This window comes from Rhinatrema bivittatum, chromosome 2 (genome assembly GCF_901001135.1).
Source record: "Rhinatrema bivittatum chromosome 2, aRhiBiv1.1, whole genome shotgun sequence".
Lineage (NCBI taxonomy): Eukaryota > Metazoa > Chordata > Amphibia > Gymnophiona > Rhinatrematidae > Rhinatrema > Rhinatrema bivittatum.
In genome coordinates, this window is record NC_042616.1 from 279,744,955 (window position 1) to 279,767,418 (window position 22,464).

Genomic DNA, 22,464 nt, shown 5'->3' on the forward strand with positions numbered 1-22,464 from the left:
CTCCCAATTCCCCTTCCCATGAACCTGAGGCGTGCATATATATTTTTTATGATCATATACTCTGCCCTATGTTGGCCCCCATGTAACACGGTCTCATATGATGCTTGGCAAATCGCAATGCTTGATTTCTTAAAGTAATTAGTCACACTGGACTACATTACAACCACAGGCTGGAACCAATTTGTTTTGCTAGTTTCAACCGGCATTGGAAAAAAACCAAACTTTTTAAAATCATTTTTTAAAATTTTGCATATGCAATATGAAACAAACATTTTAAAACCTGGAAACTAGAAAGTGACCTGCAGATTGTAATCTGCTTCATTCTTCAGCCATTAACAGCAAAACAAAAATATCACACAAATGTTATACAAAAGAACCTCCTTACCAAGTTTATTAGCTTTAGCTTGTGTTTCCCAATATACCAGAACTACTTAGGAGAATATGACCAAAAGCTAAAATTCTGTTAAGTAATTTAGTCTCTCAGTATGCCACTATGCCCCCTTGTGTCTTAACCTGTATCACAAACTTCAATTGTGTACTTGATAATTTACAAAGGATTGAGATGGGTTTTAAAGCTTAACATATTAATGAATTGCACTAAGAAATCACGTTTACTGAGAGACACTGAGGAAACGAGATGCGCGGGAAATAGTTATTGTTCTGTCCTCATTCTAGTAGTGAGGTTCAAAGCTACATTATGCATACTTACTGAAAAATTAAACAAGCAAAGCTGCATAATATCCATTCCCACTGCTCCCAACACACACACGTATATGTATTCACACACAAGCAAACCATTTATACATATATGTACACACACAATTACTCCGCACACACAAACCAAAAACCTTATGATTCTCTTCCACAAAATAGAGCCAAACAATTGAAAATTATGAATATAATTAATTCTGCCAAGGTATTCCTTTCTTGTACATGACATTTTAGGGAACTTTAACTGAACAGTCAGAATACAAGTTTCTCAAGACATACAACAGTCTTATGTATGTATGAAGCCCCCCCCTTCCATATTACATAATACACATAGGCAGAGGATTCCTACCTCCAAATGCAGAATTTTTATTTTCCATGAAAACTGAAATTACCAAATGGTAGAGCAAATTTAAATGTTTTAAATTACAGAATCAGAGAATCTAAATAAATCACTGCTATGAAATTACGTCTTTTATGCCAAAATATGTCAACTCATGTTTGGGCAACAAGAAGGCTAACAATTTACCATTCATAAGAGACATCAGTTGCAGCAACTATGAAAGACCACTTAGCTTTTTATAAAACATTTATATATGCAACATGTATATGTCAGGGATACTAAAATCCTCAAGTCTTCCAGAGGAACAGTTCCAAAGACAGGTCTGCCAGTAGAATGATGTAGCTGCAAAATCTGTTTTACAACTAGATTTGGATTTATATAATAATTTTCATCTTAACAGGCTCTAAGTACACTTTACAATTTAGAACCTCAGAAATTTGTATGCAATCATCTTCAATTTGTAGAGAATCTTACAAAGAGATTGGGGGAAAGAATTGACATTACCCAATTACAGATTGACATTTACGCATAGGTGGACAGGTCGCACTGAAAATCAACAGTGGGGGCAAACTGAACATTCATTCTAGAAGTTCACCTGACTGATAGTTCAGTGCTCTTAACCACTAGAACACACCTCCAGTCCTGGAACTAGGGAATTCATGGTCACCTGACATTCTAATGCACTCATCTTTCTCAAACCTTAAACTAGACTCATCTCATAGAAGTAGCACTACACTCATGCACAAAAAAAAGGGCAAAAACTGGACCTAGGAGCACAGAAGAGTTTTCTGCTTACAACGACAGAGGCTTAGATCCACTGACATCATCAAGAAACATGCAAACACGAAGAGACTCGTACATAACATTTGCACAGAGTTCAAAACAATTACATTTCTTTTAAGCCCACTGCGACATTAGTTCATTAATAGGCAACATATACAGCTTCTCTTCTCATTCATGCTCCAGTGACATGAAGTCCTTTTGAAATAGCAACAGAGGCACTAAACAATCCTGGGAAGTTTGGCATAGTTTCCTTTCACTCACTTTGCGGCAGATAAAAAGTTTAGCAGTCCTGTTTTAATTTTATCTTTTGTTTATTGGTCAAAATTCAAATGCTGGAAACCGTGAACTTTCAGGGGCCAACATGTCCGACAAGAAGTGAATCGCTCCGGCCATACCTGCAAGATGCAATTACAGGAAGAAAAATTTTCAATACAAAAATGTATCATTAGTCACTGCAAATCTGTAATCTCTTCAAGCATTAGTGAATGAGAGACAAATAAAGCACTTAATGAAAATTAATGCTTTGGCTGCAGTTTTAACCCAGGTGCTTGACCCACCGGAGTATTAGCTAAAGGGAATACACCATATGTCACTATTATGACAGTCCACCAAATTCTTAGAGAAAAAAAAAAACAGTAGGGGAAAAAAAACATTAGGAAATGGAGAAATTTACTTACCTGATAATTTCGTTTTCCTTAGTGTAGACAGATGGACTCAGGACTAGTGGGTTTATGCTCCCCTGCAAGCAGATGGAGAAGGAGCAAGCCTGCCAGTATTCCCTTTAAAAGCAACTGTAGACAGATTAGCAAAAAACTTAATTAAAAACTTGATTAAAAACAGATAACCAACCATAAACACTGAACTCACATAAGAGTCTAGGTACCCCAAGCTAAGGATTGGATGAACACGTACCAGTAATCCCTTGGGACCCAGAGCCCCACAGGAGAGCTAGTGACACACTCATACGGCAGCTAAGTGTAGAAAGCTGAGTCCATCTGCCTAAACTAAGAAAAAGAAATTATCAGGAAAGTAATTCCTCAATTTCCTAGCATGTAGACAGATGGACTGAGGACCAGTGGGATGTACCAAAGCTATTCCCCAACAGGGTGGGAGGCTGCACACAGTCCAGTCAACACCACAAGTGCAAAGGCTGCATCCTCCCGGGCCTGCACATCCAGACAATAAAACCTGGAAAAAGCATGTAAGGAGGACCATGTCGCAGCTTGGCAGATATTCATGGGAGACAACAGACTAACCTCCGCCCTTGACACTGCCTCAGTCCTAGGGGAATGAGCCCTAACCTGAGTAGGCAATGGCTTTCCAGCATCCACATATGTGGCCGTGACACCTCCTTAATCCAACGAGCTATGGTGGCCCGCGAAGCCAGAGCACCCTACTTACTCCCACCATGGAGAACAGGCAGGCAACCTGTCTTTCAAAAAGACTCAGACACCTCCAGATACCGCATGACAAGACGCTTAACATCCAAGAAGCGCAAAAGGCGAAACTCCTCTGTATTCCTGACCTTATCCAGGGATTGCAAGGAGATGGATGAATCCAAATGAAAGTCCGAGACTACCTTGGTCAAGAAGGATGGAACAGTACACAGCTGTAATGTTTCCGGAGTCACCCGAAGGAACGGCTCTCGGCAAGACAAGGTCTGCAGCTCAGAAATCTGATGCGCAGAACATATAGCCACCAGGAACGCAATCTTCAAAGTCAACAACAGCAAGGAAAGGGTACGCAGTGGTCAGAACGTAGGGCCCGCCAAAAAGTCCAGCACCAATTTAAGACTCCACAATGGAACTGGTAACCTCAAGTGAGGCCTAAGGTGCTTCACTCCCTTCAAAAGACGGGCCACATCAGGATGAGACGATAAGGAAACACCATTCACCAGGCCTCTGAAATGGGAAGAGCTACAACCTGCACCTTCAAGGAATTAAGGGCCAAGACTTTATTCAATCCATCCTACAAAATATCCAGAATGAGAGGGTCTTATCTAAACGAGGAAGAACACTCTGCTCATCACATCAGGCCTCAAAAACTCTCCAAACCCACACATAAGCCAAGAAAGTGGAGAACTTGTGAGCGCGGAGTAAAGTGGCAGTCACTGCAGAAGAATAACCACGCTTTAACAGGCGAGCCCTCTCAAGGGCCAAACCATAAAACAGAATCAAGTTGAATCCTCATGAAGAATTGGTCCCTGCTGAAGCAGATCCATGTACGGTGGAAAATGAAGAGGGGCCTCCACCAGAAAGTCACAAATCTGCATACCACAGACACCTGGGCCACACCGGCGTCACCTGTGGCCTTCGATCTTATGAATTATCTTGCCCAGCAAGGGCCACGGAGGAAAGGCATAAAGCAATCTGTCTTCTGGCAAGATCTGTACAAGAGTGTCTATTCCCAGGGACCATGGATCTCTTTTGTGACTGTAGAAGTGAGGAACCTTCACATTTCGAGAAGTCTCCAGCAGGTCTAGGAACGGAAGGCCCCAGAAATCCACAATCAGCAGAAATGCCTTGGCTGACAACACCCACTCTCCTGGGTCCAGACTCTCCCTGTTGAGAAAGTCTGCTCTTATGTTGTTTTTTCCTGCAATGTGAGAGGCTGAGATCATCTGCAGATGACCTTCTGCCCATTCCATCAGCTGGTCTATTTCCTGTGGCACTTGCTGGCTCTTGGTTCCTCCCTGGTGATTGATATAGGCCACCGGTCGCGCTGTCAGACATCACGTGAATTGCTTGATTCCGCAGCCTGTGGCTGAACTACAAGTATGCCAGCCATACTGTTCGAGTCTCCAGGCGATTGATGTTCCAGAGGGACTCTACGGCATTCCAGCGTCCCTGGGCCATTAACTACAGACAGTGAGCCCCCCCAATCATGGAGACTCGTATCTGTCATGAATACCAACCAGGCTGGAGAGGACAAGGGAACACTCTCTCTCAGATGATCCTCCTGCAACCACCACTGGAGGCGGGAGCAGATTTCCATTGGCAAGTGGAGCAGAACCGCATAATCCTGAGACTGCGGTTCCAACGAGATAGCAGAGAGCACTGAAGAGGATGCACATGTGCCCTTGCCCACTGCACTACTTTCAGGGTAATTGCCATCAAGCTGAGTACCTGCAGGAAGGACCACACCGTCGGGTGGTTCATCAACTGATGCCCTTGAGACATCAATCTCTGGATCCGAACTTCAGGTAGGAAGCTCTGTCCTGTGTTGAACCGGACCCCCAGATACTCTGACTGGGATGGTTGAAGATTGCTCTTGGTCAGGTTCACCACCCAACTGAGCTCCTGCAATAAGGAGATCACCTTGTGTGTCACTAGGCTGCTCTCTTCCTGAGACTTGGCTTGAATCAGCCAGTCGTCCAAATATGGGTACATCAGAATTCCTTCTTTTCGCAAGGCTACTGCTACCACCACCATAATCTTGGAAAATGTTATGGGAGCAGTGACTAGACCAAAAGGCAGTGCCCGAAACTGATAATGGCACCCCAACACCGCAAAGCATAGAAAGCGTTGGTGTTTCAATCGGATGGGAATATGAAGTTAAGCCTCTGACAGATCCAAAGAGGTCAGAAATTCCCCCGACTGCACTGCCATTATTACAGAGCGTAAGGTTTCCATTCAGAAATAAGTCACTTTCAAGTGACAGTTGACAGTCTTGAGATCCAAGATGGGACAAAAGGAGCCCTCAGTCTTGGGCACAACAAAATAAATGGAATATTGTCCCATACTTTGAGACATGGGCACCGGAACCACAGCCCTCAGTCTGAGAAGCCTTTGAAGCGTGAACTCCACTACCTGCTTCTTCTTTTTTTGTAATTTACTCTTTATTAATTATATCAATATTTGACAGTAACAACATGTCAATGACAAGAATATTAATAACATCCACAAAAACAAGAAAGCCATATTTCAAATACAAAGCAATATCCTCAATACCATATTACACTAATTCAGCATTTTACTTATCCCCTGGCTTTAATTATGAAGTAAGGTATATTTTATATCTAATATCCTTTATACTATGTAATCAGGGGAGCCAAGATTTTAAGGAGCTATGTTTACAAGACACACTAAAGAAGAAAAAGAAATGAGGAGAATATCCCGGTTTATCTCTTATTTGCGATAACATCAGGGAGGCCCCTCTCTTGCAGCTGGATTGCTGCCTTCATCTTAAATTTGCTCAGTTCCTAGTTAAGTTTTAGGTTGCTATGGGACTAGAATGCATACAATTAGGGTCCTTTGAATGTATTTGTGTATTCACTATATATCTGGTAGTGACCTACAAGGGAATGATCAAACTCTTGATAAGGTGTGGGGAATTTGAGTTTAAGTTAAAAGGCTGATTTAAATTTTTTTTTTAAGTGAGAAAGTGACCCCTGCCTATAAATTAAAGGATGAGCTAGGGGTGGGTGGGAGAGAGGTAGGAGGGTTGGGAAATAAACACAGAAACTTCCGTTTGTTGCCTGCCTTTCTGTACCCATTTAAAACAACACACACAAATACACTAAATAATATACCCCAATAGTTTAGTTCCCCCTAATATTTTTAAGTTTTAAAAATTTCTCCAAGCAGTACTTACTGATTCTTTCCAGCCACCAGCAAAATGATCCTCTCCTCTCAGTGCTCCCAATGGATTTATTTGCCTATCCACCATTCTAAGCGAGATGTAGATAGACATCTCAGAAAAAATGCTGGCAGTACTATGGATTGATTTAAGTGGAATTGAAAGACCAATTTTGGTAGAAATTTAGGATACGTTTTCAAAACTACTTTGTTGTGTAAAATTTCGGTATATGGTAAATACAAGAGTGTTTGTAACTTGCTTACTACTCTCCAGGTAGAGTTACAAACACTCTTGTATTCACCTTACACCAAAATTTTACACAACAAAGTACTTGATAGCTATAACCTCTACCTCTCCAGGTAGAGGTTACAGCTATCAGAAACAAAACCTTCCAAGAAAGGAATTATAGCTCTGCCATTGCTTGAGGCTCAAATGATGATTTTCATGAGCTGAGCAAGAACTATCAGATCCCAAGGAGGAGGAGGATATTTAACCATAAGTTTAAGATGAGTTAAGCCTTTCATGAATCTGGCAACTATAGGCTGCTGGGAGGTAGGAATTCCTCCCAAGTTCTCATATGTTCCTAGAGCCCTAACATGAAGCCTGACTAAGTTTTCAAACTTCAGTCAAAGTTTTAGTCATATAACTGGTCTTACCTTCAAAGAGTGAGTACGGTCTGTCAGGAATACGACATCCATGTGCACCATAATCCAAACACCACTCTGCAAACTGCAAAAGGGAACACAAGAGGTTTGAAAAAGATATTCAGCTTCTGACACTGATAGAGCTGAGGCACTCTGGCTTCAGAGGACTGATAGTCATGAGTTTAGAAACTGAACTTAGGCTTGGACTTTTAAGAGAGAAACTTTTTAATGTTGTTTTAGGTGGGCAGAGATATGGGTCCAATTATTTCTTTAGCCACCCCAGAAGGAAAAGGGAAGAATATCTGTCTTCTATATCCATCCCACTGGTAATAATTTATTACAAAAATGCCATAATGAATTGGATTGTTTTCCCTTTTTTCCTTCCTTGGTCGTTCTCCTCCTTTGTTCTGCAAAAGCAATCAGAATCAGTGATGGGATTCTGGCTCCATGGGCCTTCATTTACTGCCTGGGGAACTGTCCCTTATTTTACACCAACCGTCCATCCCACTGTTCCTATTCTAGTCAATACAGCAACTGTCCTGAGGCCAGGAGCCGTGCACCAAGGCTCCTACCAGAACTCTGTACCATGGATTCTAAATCCAGCCACTAAGTGCCGATCTTAATGACCATGACACTCTCCCCTCTGCAGCATCCCCAGTCCCAGCTCACACAGGATGTGAGAGACCCAATTCAGGAATCAAACTGGGGATCTTCTGTGTGGCAATGTGTAGCACTGCCACTGAGCCCACTGGCTGTACCTTTTCCCTCTTCTTTTAATAGTAGATTACCAAATACAAGATATGTTATTGGGAAAATCCCCATGATTTAAGATTTTGGTTTGGGCATATAAAGTTATCTTGTATTATTGAAATCTGGTTAAATTTCATGGCAACTATGGCTATTAGTGGTTTTTCTCAAGAGACCAATAAACCCTCAAATTTAACAAATCATATGATGAGCTAAGATCTCTGAACCGGACAAAGTAGAGTTGCTTACCTATAACAGATATTCTCAGAGGACAGCAGAATGTTAGTCCTCACACATAGGTGACAACATCAGATGGAGCCCAATGTGGAAAACTTATGTCAAAGTTTCTAGAAACTTTGAATAGGTACACTGAGTATGCCCAGCATGTCCTACACCACATGTCCACGTGGGATCTCTCTTCAGTTTCATAACATAGAATTACAATAAAATTAAAAAATAGGAAAAACCTAACTCCACGGGGTGGTGAGTGGGTTTTTGAGGACTAAAATCCTGCTGTCCTCGAAGCACACCTGTTACAGATAAGCAACTCTGCTTTCTCCGGTAGTCCTAACACATGGGTAAATCCCTAACTACAAACTGCGCCCCAACACAAAATGGGACCAACAAATAACTAACTAGGTGCCAACGGGCACAACAATGGTGCTGTTGGTAACAGACTGAACCCAAACAAAGGGCCTTAGGTTGGGAGAGTTGGATTCTACACCTCAAACAGGTTCCGGACGACAGACTGGCCGAACCTACTGTCACATCCGTATCCAAATCTGACTGTAATGATGTGAATGTGTAGAGAATTCCACATTGCAGCCTTTCAAATCTTCTTCATGAGAACTATTCACAAGTGAGCCACTGATGCTCACTTGTGAATAGTTCTCATGAAGGAGAATGAGCCTTGACATGACCCCCCCCCCCCCAAGATGCAGTCTCACTTGGGCATAACAGAAGGAGATGCAATCTGCTAGCCAATTAGATATAGTCTTTTTGGCAACGACAACACCCAATCTATTCTTATCAAAAGAAACAAAGTTGGGTGGATGGCCTATGTGCTTCTGTCCACTCCAGATAAAAGGATAAGGTTTGCTTGCAGTCCAAACTGTGCAGTGCTCGTTCAACTTGACCCAATTTAGAGAACGGGCTCTATCCTTAGCCGGACCAATACTGTGGAACACCATGCCCTTAGAAATTAGACTACAAGAGATTTTAAACTATTCAAAAAGTTTAAAAACCTGGCTTTTCAAGCAAGCTTTTTACAAAGAGAGCAGTGAATAGTGGAATATGAAATCTGGCAGCAGACCATCAAAACGCAGCACTTTTTCTGCTCAATAAGTGTGTTTATTAAAACAAAACATACACTCCGATAAAGTTAGATATGCAATTAAAACTAAGAAACATAGAAAAAGGACAAGATTTTTAGCCTTTTGCAAATAATCTTTATTACGAAACTACGTTACCGGACTTTAATGGCACTTCCTATAGATAGTATTACCTTATACATTTTCCAGAGATGTATATATGGGCCTCACTGTAAACCGTTGTGATGGTATACTACTTAACGATGGCATAGAAAAGATTTTAAATAAATAAATAAATGGGCCTGGGAAAGAATATTGGCAGGACAATTGACCGGTTAAGATGGAAATCCACCTTACGCAGGAACTTAGGGTACGTACGCAAGACCACGCTGTTGTGATAAAATTTAGTATAAGGTGGATAAGTCACCAAGGCCTGGAGCTCACTGACCCTGTGTGCTGAAGTGACCACCATCAAAAATATGACCTTCCAAGGTCAGGTACTTCAGGTCACAGGTGCGCAGCAGCTCAAAAGCTTTCCTCAGCTGAGCTACCACCATGTTGAGGTTCCAAGACACAACGGAAGGCCTTAGGGGAGGCTTCAACTGTCGCAGGCCCCGCATGAAACATACTATAGGCTGTACAGAGATGGGTACACCTTGGTGATATGCACCAACTGTACTTAGATGAACTCTAACGGAGTTGGTTTTCAAGCCAGCCTCCGATCGGTGTAGAAGATAATCCAACAGTTTTTTGTGTGGAGCAGGCAAAAGGATCTAGGGTCTTCTGCTCACAACATATGGAACACTTCCTCCACTTCAGTCCGAGGGACCTTCTAGTGGAAGGCTTTCTAGAAAACACCAGGACCCAAGACATCTTCTGAAAGATCACCAACTGCAGAATCAACCTCTCAACATCCAGGCTGTGAGCGACAGGGCCTGGAAGTTGGGATGCCGCAGCCTGCCCTGATCTTGTGTGATGAGATCGGGGGAAGACCCCAGACTGATTGGTTTTTGGATGGACAATTCTTGCAGGCGTGGAAACTAGGCCTGACTTGACGAATGAGGGCCTATGAGGATCATAGTCCCTCTGCCCTTACGAATCTTCAAGATAGTCTTGGCCACTAAGGGAAGTGGAGGCTATGAATATAGAAAAACCTTGCCCCAATGACAGTCAAAGGCATCCAAGGCTGGATTGCCGTCTGACCTGTACAGAGAGCAGAACAGAGGCACCTTCCTGTTGCAGGGGTACGTGAACAGATCTACATCCGGGCTCCCCCAGAGGCGGAATATCCGATTTGCTACCCCCTGGTCCAGGTACCGCTCATGGGGTCTGAAGGCTCAACTCAGCCTATCCACCACCACATTCTTTGTCCCGGCCAGGTACATGGCCCTGTGCACCATCCCATGAGACAGCAGCCATCGCTCTGTGGTCCTTTCCTGGGAGCACCGAGGAATGGGTCCAAGAATGCTTGGCCCTCTTGAGAGCAAATTCGAACACCACTGACTGGTGATACAGCTGACACTTATTGAATCCGGCAGCCTTCTGGAAGAGGTAAAACCCATCCACCTACTTAACAATGGGAGGCACAGTGAGGGGGTGTTCTCAAATCCTCAGCAGCAACTCCTTAAGAATTTCATATACCAGGACTGCCACAATCTCCTCCTTGGGAGGCTCCACGAACTGAAGGGATCACAAGCATTTTGTGCCTGGAATCCTCTTCAGTTAAAAGCTGGAATGGGGTGGCCTCTACCATCACCCTCACAAAACGTGTGGAGGTTAGGTCCTCAGGCAGAGAACTCCTTTGCTCAACTGGAAGAGAAGGATCTGACAGGAGACATCCAAGACCTCAAAGAACTCAGTTTGATAATCCCCCCAGGGGTTATAGGGACTTTCATCCTCACTGTATGCCACAGGGGACAGGGCCCTAGGTGTTCAGCCAACATCCAAAGGTGCAGGTACCAATGGAACTGGACAGGGGACTACAGGCCTCAGCGTCTCCACTGGCCTCGGTGGAGCTTCCTCCTCCAGGAACCAGTGATAACCACCATATTGGTAGGGGAGGCCTTGGTGCCGCCCCAGTAACAGCACCAGCTGGGTCGGTAACACACCGATAAGCACATTGAGCTTTTCCAGAAGTGGTACGAAGATGGGTGGCACTGGCTCTGGTGCCATCTGTGAAACAGGACTGAAGCTCTGCAGCGCACGCTCTACCGCCAGCTGGACGTGACACTCCAGCTCATCCTCGAATGCTGCTGATGCCAAGACAGACTGGGAAGAAGGAGGAATGGTCATATCTTTCTTGGACCTGTGAGAGGGATCGTCGAATGGCACTAGGACCAGTGGAGACTGTCATGGACCCTGGGCATCAAAGGAGGATGGGTGCTCTTTGTCACGGGTTTGCTTCAGAGGCATTGCGGCAAAAACAGGGACCATTGCCGATGCTTCTTAGGCTTCCTTTTGATGCTCGGCCCGGTCCTTGCCCGGTGCCAAGGCCAATGAACCCTGCGTCCTCGAACTGGAGGAGATTGACTGCGGTCAGTCTCTGGCACCCCTATCCACCGGCGACCTTTACTGAACAGATGGTCCCGCCTATGTCAATGGTGTGGTGTCCACTGGTGTGGCTCCAAGGTCCTTTGATGCAGACCGATGCTGATGGCTCAGACTTCAACATGAAGAGCTGATCCATTTGTTGAGTCAAAGATGAAGTCCCTTCAGAGTCATCTGGATGCATAGGCGATGCTCCCAGGCACAGGATACAAAACACCATGAGGATTGGTGATCGACATGGTCCTCTGGCACTGGGAACATTGGCAAAAACCAGACATGGCCATGACAGGGCAAAATCAAAGGGAAAAAACGGACAATGGTGGCAGGTGTCTATGGCCAGCAGGCATCAAGTCACCGCCACCACGGGGGGAACCAATCGCGAAAAGAAACTTCCAGAATGCCAAAAACCCTGACTGGGGACACCATGGGGTATTATTCAGCCACGCCACCAAATATCCCAACTAAGGTAGCAGGAAGAATATGGACCTCTCAGTGAATATGCAGGAGCGAAGGAGTAGTTTAGTGGTTCTAACAGTGGGCTGAGAACCATGGAATTCCAGCTTAACCCACTGATGCTTCTTGTGACCTTGAGCAAGTCACTTTGCCTTCTGTTGTCTCATGTACCAATTTAAGATGTAAGCCATTCTTGTACTGTATCTGAATTGTAATTTCCCTTGAACAAAGGTTTAGAAAGGCAAGAAATTAAAACAAAATCCAAAATCCTTTTGTTTCTTCTAAGACTTCCTCCTTCCAGCTTCATAGCATAGCAACTTAAGGCTGACATACTAAATTGTGTGGAATTTCATGTATGCTTTCTTTTTTTTTTTTTAATCTATTTATATATCTATATATATGATTTCTATTCCATTTTTCAGCATTTCAAAGTGGATTACATTCAGGTATTCCCCTGTCCCCAAAGGGTTTACAATCTATGTTTTTCACCTGAGGCATGGAGGATAAAGTGACTTGCCCATGTTCACAAGCAACAGTAGTGGGTTTTGAACCCCAGTTTCCCTGGTTTGTAGCCCACTATTGTAACCACTAGGCTACTCCTCCATTCCAAATAAGTCCAGTAGAAAATCTAACAAAAATTTTAACTCACTGGTGTATTGTTATTTTTGCAAAATTGTCCTTGCTAAATTCTGATCAATTAGTTTTAATAAATAACTGATTTGCATAATTTTGCATCACAGCACTCATGAACTATATACATAAAGTACAATTTTGCACGCGTAAAACTAGATGCCAAAATTTTACTATCTGCAAAGCCAAAAAGCTTTGCAAACTCCACACGCTGAAAATAATGTCTGTGCAAACTTGCAAAGTTCTACTGCCTTCAGTACATCAGCTTCAAAGTCTTTGAAATTTCCTTTTCCATGAAGAATTAAGGGTCAAACAAGTTGTAGGTGATACCATTTTTTTAAAATGCTTTATTTTACTGAAACCTGCTAGATATTTGAAGATACCTATCATATCCCCACTTCTTTCCTCCAAAAATTTCATTTAAAAAAATAATCAAGAGTACATTTTCATAATTTAACTAATCAGAGCTAAGAATCCTTCAATAATCCAATGGGCAGTAGTATAGACGCAGAGCAAAATTAGGCTAGAAGAGTGTGATTCAATTCCACATCACAGATAGCACATTTTTGGGCCGAGACCCATTTGTGTCTAAAATCAGTTTGTTCAGGTACAGCCAACACATCTTTTTAAAAAGGAAACCATACCAAGATATTTTCTGAAACATGTTAACAGTGATATGCAGAAATAAATAGAATGAAAAAATATTTTAATTTAGACCAGCAGTTCTCAACCGGTGTGTTGTGCACCTGGCTGCTCTTCCCCCCTCCTTTCACCTCAGCGAGACAAACACTGCTGCCGTTCCTGCCCAGGCTATCAGCACATTCAAGCCCCAAGGGGGAACAGCAGCAGTGTTTGTGGAAGCTGGCAACAGGAACATGACCTTTTCTTCTTCCCACCCCTGTGGCCCAGAAGAGGAAGTGATGTTTACTGGGTACGCGGGAAGAAGAAAAGGCCATGCATGCAACCTGCTGCTGTAGAAATTGCACCCCAAGGGCTCTCCCCGGCCCCGCTACACTCAGCAGTTTGCTTGTGCTGTGATCATCGTGGCCCAGAACGTCAGCTGAGAATGTGGCTGCCGGGATTTCCTGCCACGCGACTGTTGGGGAAAGCCGTCCATCAGCTGTCTGGACCCGGAGCTGAAGATCGGTGCTGGCTGTTCACTTTGCCAGGGGCTTGCAGGAGTACGGTGCCGCTGCCCCCCCCAGCTCTGACCTCCCCTTCTCTTGCCAGCGCAACACCAGCAAGAAAACATAAAAATAATAATCAAACTGCAAAAAAAAAAAAAAAAAAGCTGGTGTGGGGAGAACAGAAAGCAATTACATTCTAGGCTGACTGCTCTGTGCCGTGATAGCAGCACAATCAATCAGCTGAGTGCTGCCTTTTTATCACCTCGGGACGGGGAGGTCATTCCTGCTGCAGTTTCCAGCCTGTCAGGACTCTGCTTTTAATAGCAGCATACTGGCTACCTTGTGCTATAGCTGCCATGTGTGCTGTGGGTGGGGGTGAGTGAGTGAGACAGAGAGAGTGAGCCAGCATGTGTGTAAGTGTATGAGAGAATGTGTGTGTATGTAAGAGAGAAAACGTGTGAGAACAAGATACTACTCATTAAAGTCACTGGTGTGTATGAGAGAAAGATTGGTCAGGGTCATGACTGCTGTGAAAGAGAGATTGTTCAGGGAGGTGACTGGTGTGTGTGTGTGTGAGAGAGAAAGACATTGGTCAGCGATGAGGCTGGTGCGTGTGTGTGTGTGTGTGAGAAAGAGTCAGGGATGTGACTGGTGTGTGTGTTTGAGAGAGAAAGACATTGGTCAGCGATGAGGCTGGTGTGGGTGTGTGTGTGTGTGTGTGAGAGAGAGAGAGAGAGAGAGAGAGAGAGAAAAAGAGTCAGGGAGGTGACTGGTGTGTGTGTTTGAGGAAGAGAAAGATATTGGTCAGGGAGATGACTGGTGTGTATGTGTGTGTGTGTATCTGTGTGGGAGAGAAAGACATTGGTCAGGGAGGTGAAGTGTGTGTGTGTGTGTGAGACAAAGACTGGTTAAGGAGGTTATGTGTGTGTGAGAGAAAGAGAGATTGGTCAGGGAGGTGACTGGTGTGTGAGAGAGAGAAAGTGTGTGTGTGCGCGTGAAATAGCCTAGTCATGGGCCCTAAGGAAGAAGAACGTGAGGACAGAGCTTCAGCAGCCCTTTCTGCTTCTGGTATGTGTTATTGGCCTACAAGGGAAAGGAGTAGGAGAGTTACTGGAGAGGGTAAGTAAAGGTGGCTTTTTAAGTTTATCTTTCTTGATTGACTGCCATTTTAATTATTGGGTATTATGTGATATGTCTGCTGTTAGAAATATTTTATTGGTGTTTGGAGAATTTTTAATAATTTTGAAAATGTTTAATGATTTGGATGTTATTCCATTTATCAGTTGTTTTGAAACATTTATTATATTCTAGTTTTACAATTATTTTATATTTCTCGAGGAATGTATAAATAGAAATGTGGAGACAAAAACAACTGGAAAAAGCAAGAAGCCAAACTCTGTATGCAGTGCAATAACAAAAACATTAGCTTTATGGTCACTTTATTCTGTATTTGGTGAGGATCTGTCTGTGTTCTGCGTGTGTGACCCAGCTAAGGGTGTTCTGCGAGCTTGTAGTTTCTTGGTAGGGATCTATAGCAGCTTGGCTTGTTCTGTTTTCCTAATAGGAGGTGCATTGTTTTTAGGGCCTGGTATAATTTTTGCAGTGCTGCCTTTTCATAGGTAGTTGTTATTGTTTGAGTTCCATAATGCAGGTGTAACTTTGTGCATATTAGTTTGTGTACATTATTTCAGATCCTGGAAGTCTGATAGGTGCCATGTTTTTGTTTTGCACAGAATGCAGAGTGGCTTTTTGGGTTTCCATTCCAGTTTCTGTTTCCATATTTGTAATTTGTGGTCTTTCTGTACTTGGTGAAGGTCCATTCTGTGTGTGTCACCGAGCTGAAGTATTTTACTAGCATGTAGGCATTTGTATCAATATTATTTGTTGTGTTTCTCAATAGAACATGCATTGGTGGTAAATTACTGATTTTTCATAAGGAGGGCTATTGCACCTGGTAGGAGAGAGTGTTTATGTTGCTGTTACTGAGATGACACCAAAAATCTCTCTTTTGTATGGTAAATTGAACGGGGAATGTCCTAGTTCTGTTCTGTAGCCATTGTTGGAGGTCGGGGTGGATCCTGTAGATACAGAGTATATGGTTACATTTAGCCCCGTGATGGTCACATGTTCAGTGTATCACGCATGCGAGAACCATCTGTCAGGTGTGTCCCGACAGAAAAAAGGTTGAGAACCACTGATTTAGACAATAAAAACCATATCATAAAGCCCCACAAAACTTTTTAAGGTGAATTTTAAAAGCCTGATGCGCAACAAAACTGGGAGATACGTTAATATACTGGGCCGGCGCGTGCCAAGCGGATTTTAAAAGCTGCCCGAGTATGCGCGTATCTCCTGCTGTGCGCACAAATGAAAGCTTTCAAAAAAGGGGCGGGGTGAGGGCAGGGCATGGACATTCTTGGATTTCAACTTCAAATTAACGTATAAATATTTACAAACAGAGGCACATGCTGGGATCCCTTGCCGCGTAACTTTACTTCTGCTATGGAGGATGTTTAAGTAATAAAATAAAGATAAACAGATCAGCAGGGTTTTAAGGGTCAGGGCTAACGGGAGAAGGGGGACTTTTAAACTAGAAGGGTCTAGAAGTCCTATCCCTTACCTGGGCGAATTGGGAACGAACTGGAAAAAATGGTACTGGCATCGGCACGCATATCTATTAAAATCCCCTCCATTTACGCGGTAGAAGTTGCATTTGTGCACACAGGCGTGCCTCCATTTAAAATTGCACGCATATATGTGCGCGTTCAGGCTATTTTATAACATGCACACATATATGCATAAATGCGTGCATGTTATAAAATGGGCACATCCTTGGGCCTAGGTTGACGAACGTGCATATGTGCGCCCACGTGTCAGTTTAAAAGTTACTATCCATATGCTATCTTATGTAATTAAAAGGATGTACAGAAAGACATTTTTCAGTATTTTCACCATCAATTTTGTTTCATTTTAGTGTATGCTATTTTGAAATAGTGCACACTAAAACAAAATGAAATAGACCATAACAAAAATGCACATCTTTCATGTCATCATCTATCATCCAATCCACTTTCAATCCAAACTGCAAGAACTATTCAAACTATAATCAAAAAAATGGAAGAATATGTAGCAAAGGAAGGGTCATGGCCCGTCTTTTACCTTGCATGCTCTGTAGAGGTACTTTTTGTCCTGAGTGAGACGATAAAGCGATAAGAAGGCGTATCCATTTCCAGCTGTCCCATGGCAGATTCCATAGCCTTTCCTTAGCAAGCCTCTCTGCCAGATTACATCGCTGCATTCCATGGCATCTTTCAAATATTTCTCCTCCTTAAAGATCTATTGTACAAGAAAGCAAACCATAAGCATTCAGACAGCTTTCAGTTCCCCTCGACCACCCTTTTTACTCAGCTATGCATGATCTTAGCAAAGATGGCAGAAGAAGGAATGCTGAGAAAGACTAAGGATATTTTCACCCACTAAACCCTCTCTTACAAGATTTCAGAGCCTGAAACGAAACACTGTACCCTTTCAGTAAAAGGTGTTGTGGGTAATCATGCTTGATAAATTTCACATGATAAAAATGTATTAAGATTATCTCCTGGTACCAGGGTCTTAGTACATAATAATTGCCATGCTATTTTAATATTTTGGATATGTAGCACTGTTGCATTAAAATATAACATACCTGCATATGGTGCTATATAGAAGACATTTTGCCCTGTATTTAAAGTCTTAGAGGATAACTTTCAAGCTGCTCACACACGCCCATACAAGTATGTATATAGGTGCACGCAAAGTTACTATAGTATTTTATAACCTGCGTACAAACGATAAATATGGATTATAAAATATGAATACATAGGCACGCAAAAAGGCTCACACGTGTAAAAACTGTGAGCTGCACAAGTTCAGACCTATCCGGATAAGTAGCTCTCTTATCAGGATAAGTTCTGATTTATCCAGCTAAGTAGTGGGAAAGCTGCTACTTAGCTGGATAAGTCTGAAAAGCACTACTTGTCCATCTAAGCAGCAGTTTCTAGCTAAATCAAATAGCCAGTTAAGTAGCGCTTTTCAGACTTATCCAGCTAACTGAATTAGCCAGATAAGTAGCATTTTAAAAAACTTATCAAGTTATCTTACATAACCAGATAAATCCAAAAAATTCCACTTTGACAAGTAGCACTTTTCAGACTTATCCGGCTAAGCAACACCTGCTGCTACTTAGCCAAATAAATGCCACTACTTATCCATATAAATTTGAATTTGTCTAAGTAGTAGCAAAGGCAGTACTTAGCTGGATAAATCAGAATTTAGCCAGATAAATGTCAGCAAATGATATATTGTAGAGATTACTTACCTGATAATCTCCTTTTCCTTAGTGTTTGCAGATGGACTCAAAACAAGTGGGTATAGTGTGCTCGTGCTAGCAGTTGGAGACGGATCTGACGTCAGCACGGGTACCTATACCCCCGCAGGAAGTGCAGCAATTCAGTAATCTTCCTTGCAAAAGCTTTATGGATATATGCGTGACTGACCGATCGATTAAATGAACAGGATTACCCTGACCGATTGATAGTAGCTGGAGACCGCCAGTGTTCTCAACCGGAAGGCGTCGACACCCGGCAGGATGGATGCCCTATTATAAGAAAAAACATGGCTTACCGTGAGTCGGTGAATCCCCATGTATACCGGCAGCCGGGCAGGATGCTGAGTCCATCTGCATAACTAAGGAAAAGGAGATTATCAGGTAAGTAATCTCTACATTTCCTAGCGTGTAGCAGATGGACTCAAAACAAGTGGGATGTACAAAAGCTACTCCCGGACTGGGCGGGAGGCTGCCCGAGGTCCGTTCAGGATTGCCCTCGCAAATGCTGTGTCCTCCCTGGCCTGGACGTCCAGACGGTAGAATCTGGAGAAGGTATGGAGGGAGGACCACGTCACCGCTTTACATATCTCTGCAGGCGACAGCATCCTAGTTTCTGCCCAAGAGGCTGCCTGTGCTCTGGTAGAATGAGCCTTGACCCGTAGAGGCGGTGGTTTCCCTGCTTCTACTTAGGCTGCCTTGATAACTTCTTTGATCCAGCGGGCGATGGTTGCCCGTGAGGCCGCTTCCCCTTGCTTCTTCCCGCTGTGAAGGACAAACAGGTGGTCCGTCTTTCGTACTGCTTCTGACATTTCCAGGAATCTGGACAGCAGTCTGCCGATGTCGAGATGGCGTAGTATTCGACCTTCTTCCAACTTCTTCAAACCTTCCGTGGTTGGCAAGGATATGGTTTGGTTGAGGTGAAATTGTGAGACTACTTTGGGTAAAAAGGAAGGAACCGTGCGAAGATGGATAGCCTCTGGAGTGATTCTGAGAAATGGATCACGGCAGGACAGTGCTTGTAGCTCTGAGATGCGCATGCTGAGCAGACAGCCAGCAGGAACACCATCTTCAAGGTTAACAAACGGAGGGACAGGCCTCGAAGTGGTCGGAAGGCGGGTCCCGCTAGAAATTCCAAAACTAGGTTGAGGTTCCACAGGGGTACTGGCCACTTCAGTGGCGGGCGAATGTGTTTGACTCCTTTCAGGAAACGTGAAACGTCTGGGTATGTGGCGATACTGTTGCTGTCACTCCGGGGACCGTAGCAGGAAAGCGCTGCCACTTGAACCTTGATGGAATTGAGGGACAGACCCTTCTGAAGTCCATCTTGTAGGAAATCCAAAATGATAGGGATCTTAGCGGCATGTTGATTGGTGCTGTGAGTTTCACACCAGGCTTCAAATACTCTCCAGATCCTTATATATGTTAGTGATGTGGAGAACTTGCGTGCTCGGAGGAGTGTATCGATTACCGGCCCAGAGTATCCTCTTTTCTTCAGTCTAGCCCTCTCAATGGCCAGACCGTAAGAGAGAATTGAGCTGGATCCTCGTGGAGGATGGGACCCTGCCGCAGCAGGTCCCTGTGTGAAGGCAGGGGAAATGGAGTCCCTGCCAGTAATCTTCTCATGTCTGCGTACCAGGGTCTTCTTGGCCAGTCCGGGGCCACAGGAAGAACTAGGCCTCTGTGCCGCTGAATCTTGTGTACGATGGCGCCCAGCAGGGGCCATGGAGGAAAGGCATATAGCAGGATCCCGAGGACATGGCTGTACCAGGGCATCGATCCCCTGGAGGATTTGGAAACACGCTCAGCGAGCGTGAGGTAGCTCCAAACTGCTTTGGAGACGGAAATTACTGAATTGCTGCACATCCTGCGGGGGTATATGTACCCGTGCTGACGTCAGATCAGTCTCCAACTGCTAGCACGAGAACACTATACCCACTTGTTTTGAGTCCATCTGCTACACGCTAGGAAATCACATATTTTTACTTCAAATTTTAAAGGCATAGGCAAGTAGATTTTACATATGTTATTTAGACACAGTCAACTTTTACATGCGTAGATGGAGGGATTTTCTAACATGCGTGTATCAATGAACTAACTAGTTTTACAAATTAGTCTACCACTTTGCCCAGTCCATCTGCAGCTTGCGAAAACCATCCGGGCTCTTCAGCCTGAAGTCCCCTATTTCATCCAGGACTCCTCACCCAGTCATTCTTTCACTTTTAAGATATTACTTACTCCAGATATTGAACAAGAGTAAATATACACAAGTAAGGTGCCAAATTTACATGAGGAAGTGACATCACTTGGCAATATGGATGCTTAGGTTTTAAAAGCTATTTCTGGCAAGCAGCAACTGGCAATCGAGACACTTTTTGCTCTGTGTGCTCGTGAAAGCAGCTAGGATGGCCATGCGCAAAAAATCTATCGATTTACAGCAGTTTTCTTATGATACAAATGAGTCCTGGTTCAAGGCCCTCAGTCAAGAGGCAGATTTGCTGGAGGGAAATGAGCGACACGCTAACAATATTGTTGCAGAAGAGATACCAGAGGCTGGCGCAGGAGAAATGCTGATGAAGGCTTACTTTTGCAAATAGTTCTGAGATATTCTGTAGGATATTAAATCTATTAAAGATGAACTGCATGAGACTATGAGCGAACTGAAGTCAGAAGTCATGGATTTCAACGGATGGGTGGAAGATGTGAAAGCGGGAATTGAGGAGCAGGCCTCATAACTGATGTAATTGAAAAAAAATCAGTCTCAGAGCTGCAACAGTCTAATGAGGAAACCGCTAATAAGGTGGAGGATTTTGAAAATAGATTGAGGCACTCCAACCTGAGATTCAGAGGCGTTCCTGAGACGGAAGAGCATGATAATGCCTCGGAGGAGGACCAGAAGATCTGCCAGGCTATTTTGAAGGTTAACAACAAAATCAGAGGTACTAATGGGATGCCTGAAATAATCCTGAGCAGAGCTCAAAGAGCTGGGTGGAGCTCCCCATAATGCTCCAAAGGACATTTTTGTGTGCTTTCACAATTATCTCCTTAAGGAGAAAATTTTTCATTTGGTGAGAAAGATGGAATTCTTTAGTTGGGATGGCAATACCATTGCAATTTATAATGATTTATTGCTGAAAAGAGGGATAGAGCTGAGATCAGTGACTTTCTTGCTGCGCAGTGAAAACATTCATTACCAGTGGAGATTCCCGTTTACTATAAAAGTGGCGTTGCATCTAAGATCAGAACTGAGTCTGAAGCAATGGCCATCTTGCAAGCGGTGGGCACATAGGTTCCATCTTTGTCTCAGCAAAAGCAAACGCAAGGGGATCCACCAAAGAGGCCTAAATGGCAAAGAATAGAGAAAGGAGGTCGTAGACTGCAGCACAACTCTGATGATGATCATTCTCAACATTCTGCACCAGCCTGACTGATTCTATAGTTTGGCTCAAGCCGGCCCTTTAGCTTTCTCTAAGTGGGTGTCTTAGGCTTGGATAGGGAAGTCTTTCTGATGTTTGATGTCTGGCCCAGCTGGCCTATGTAATGTCTTCTCTGCTAGGAAAGTGGGTTACGCTGCATTTCTATGTTTTATGCTGCTGTTCATGTTCTTGTCAGATGTTTCGTTATATATTCAGACACAGCGATGGGGGTGGTTGGAGGGGGGAGACTGCTGGAATGTTCATTCCCTTTATTGGAGGATGTCTGCTATGTACAGGGCAGAGAGGAAGCTGTGGGGACTGGAGAGGGGGAGTTGCTCTGGAATGATAAAGGGAAGTCCTCTCCGGGGGGAGCATGTTGTTACAATCTATATTGTTGGAAATAAGGATAAGATACTGGGTTTTCTATACATTATTCTTTTTATTTTTAATGAGATAAGTGATGGAGAAGCTTAGGTTTGTTTTTAACAACACTAAAAGGTCTCAATTCCCCTTGCAAGAGACAATTTCTGATGGAAATGTCTTCCTTAAAGGCTTCTGTGGTTTTCATTCAGAAATCTCACGTACGCAAAAAAGATGAGTCTTATTTTCCATATAGATTCTTGGCTTCTAGCACTACATGAAATAAATATGGGGGAATGGGCATCCTCATCTCAAAAAATGTGATGGTTCAGGTAGGAAATGTGCTGAAGGATACTGATGGTAGATACATTATTGTACAGGTTTCCTCGAATCATGAGCATTACACGATATTGAATGTTTATGTACCTAATATCAATCAGAGTGACTTCGTCAAC

General features: G+C 43.5%; 1 protein-coding gene across 4 annotated transcripts in view; it reads right to left on the reverse strand.

Moving 5' to 3' along the window:
- Nucleotides 1–883: 883 nt before the first annotated feature.
- The window catches only part of LANCL2 (LanC like 2), a 179,615-nt gene continuing 158,034 nt past the window's right edge, over nt 884–22,464 (reverse strand). For 2 of the 4 annotated variants that reach the window (XM_029589566.1, XM_029589565.1), the window contains exons 7-9: nt 17,030–17,206; nt 7,069–7,141; nt 884–2,229 (exon numbers count right to left, since the gene is read on the reverse strand). In XM_029589566.1, the coding sequence (XP_029445426.1) occupies nt 2,153–2,229; nt 7,069–7,141; nt 17,030–17,206 (327 nt within the window). In that variant the 3' untranslated portion in view covers nt 884–2,152. The remainder of the gene's footprint in view (nt 2,230–7,068; nt 7,142–17,029; nt 17,207–22,464) is intronic. The other 2 variants (XM_029589568.1, XM_029589567.1) reach the window with 1 other exon arrangement.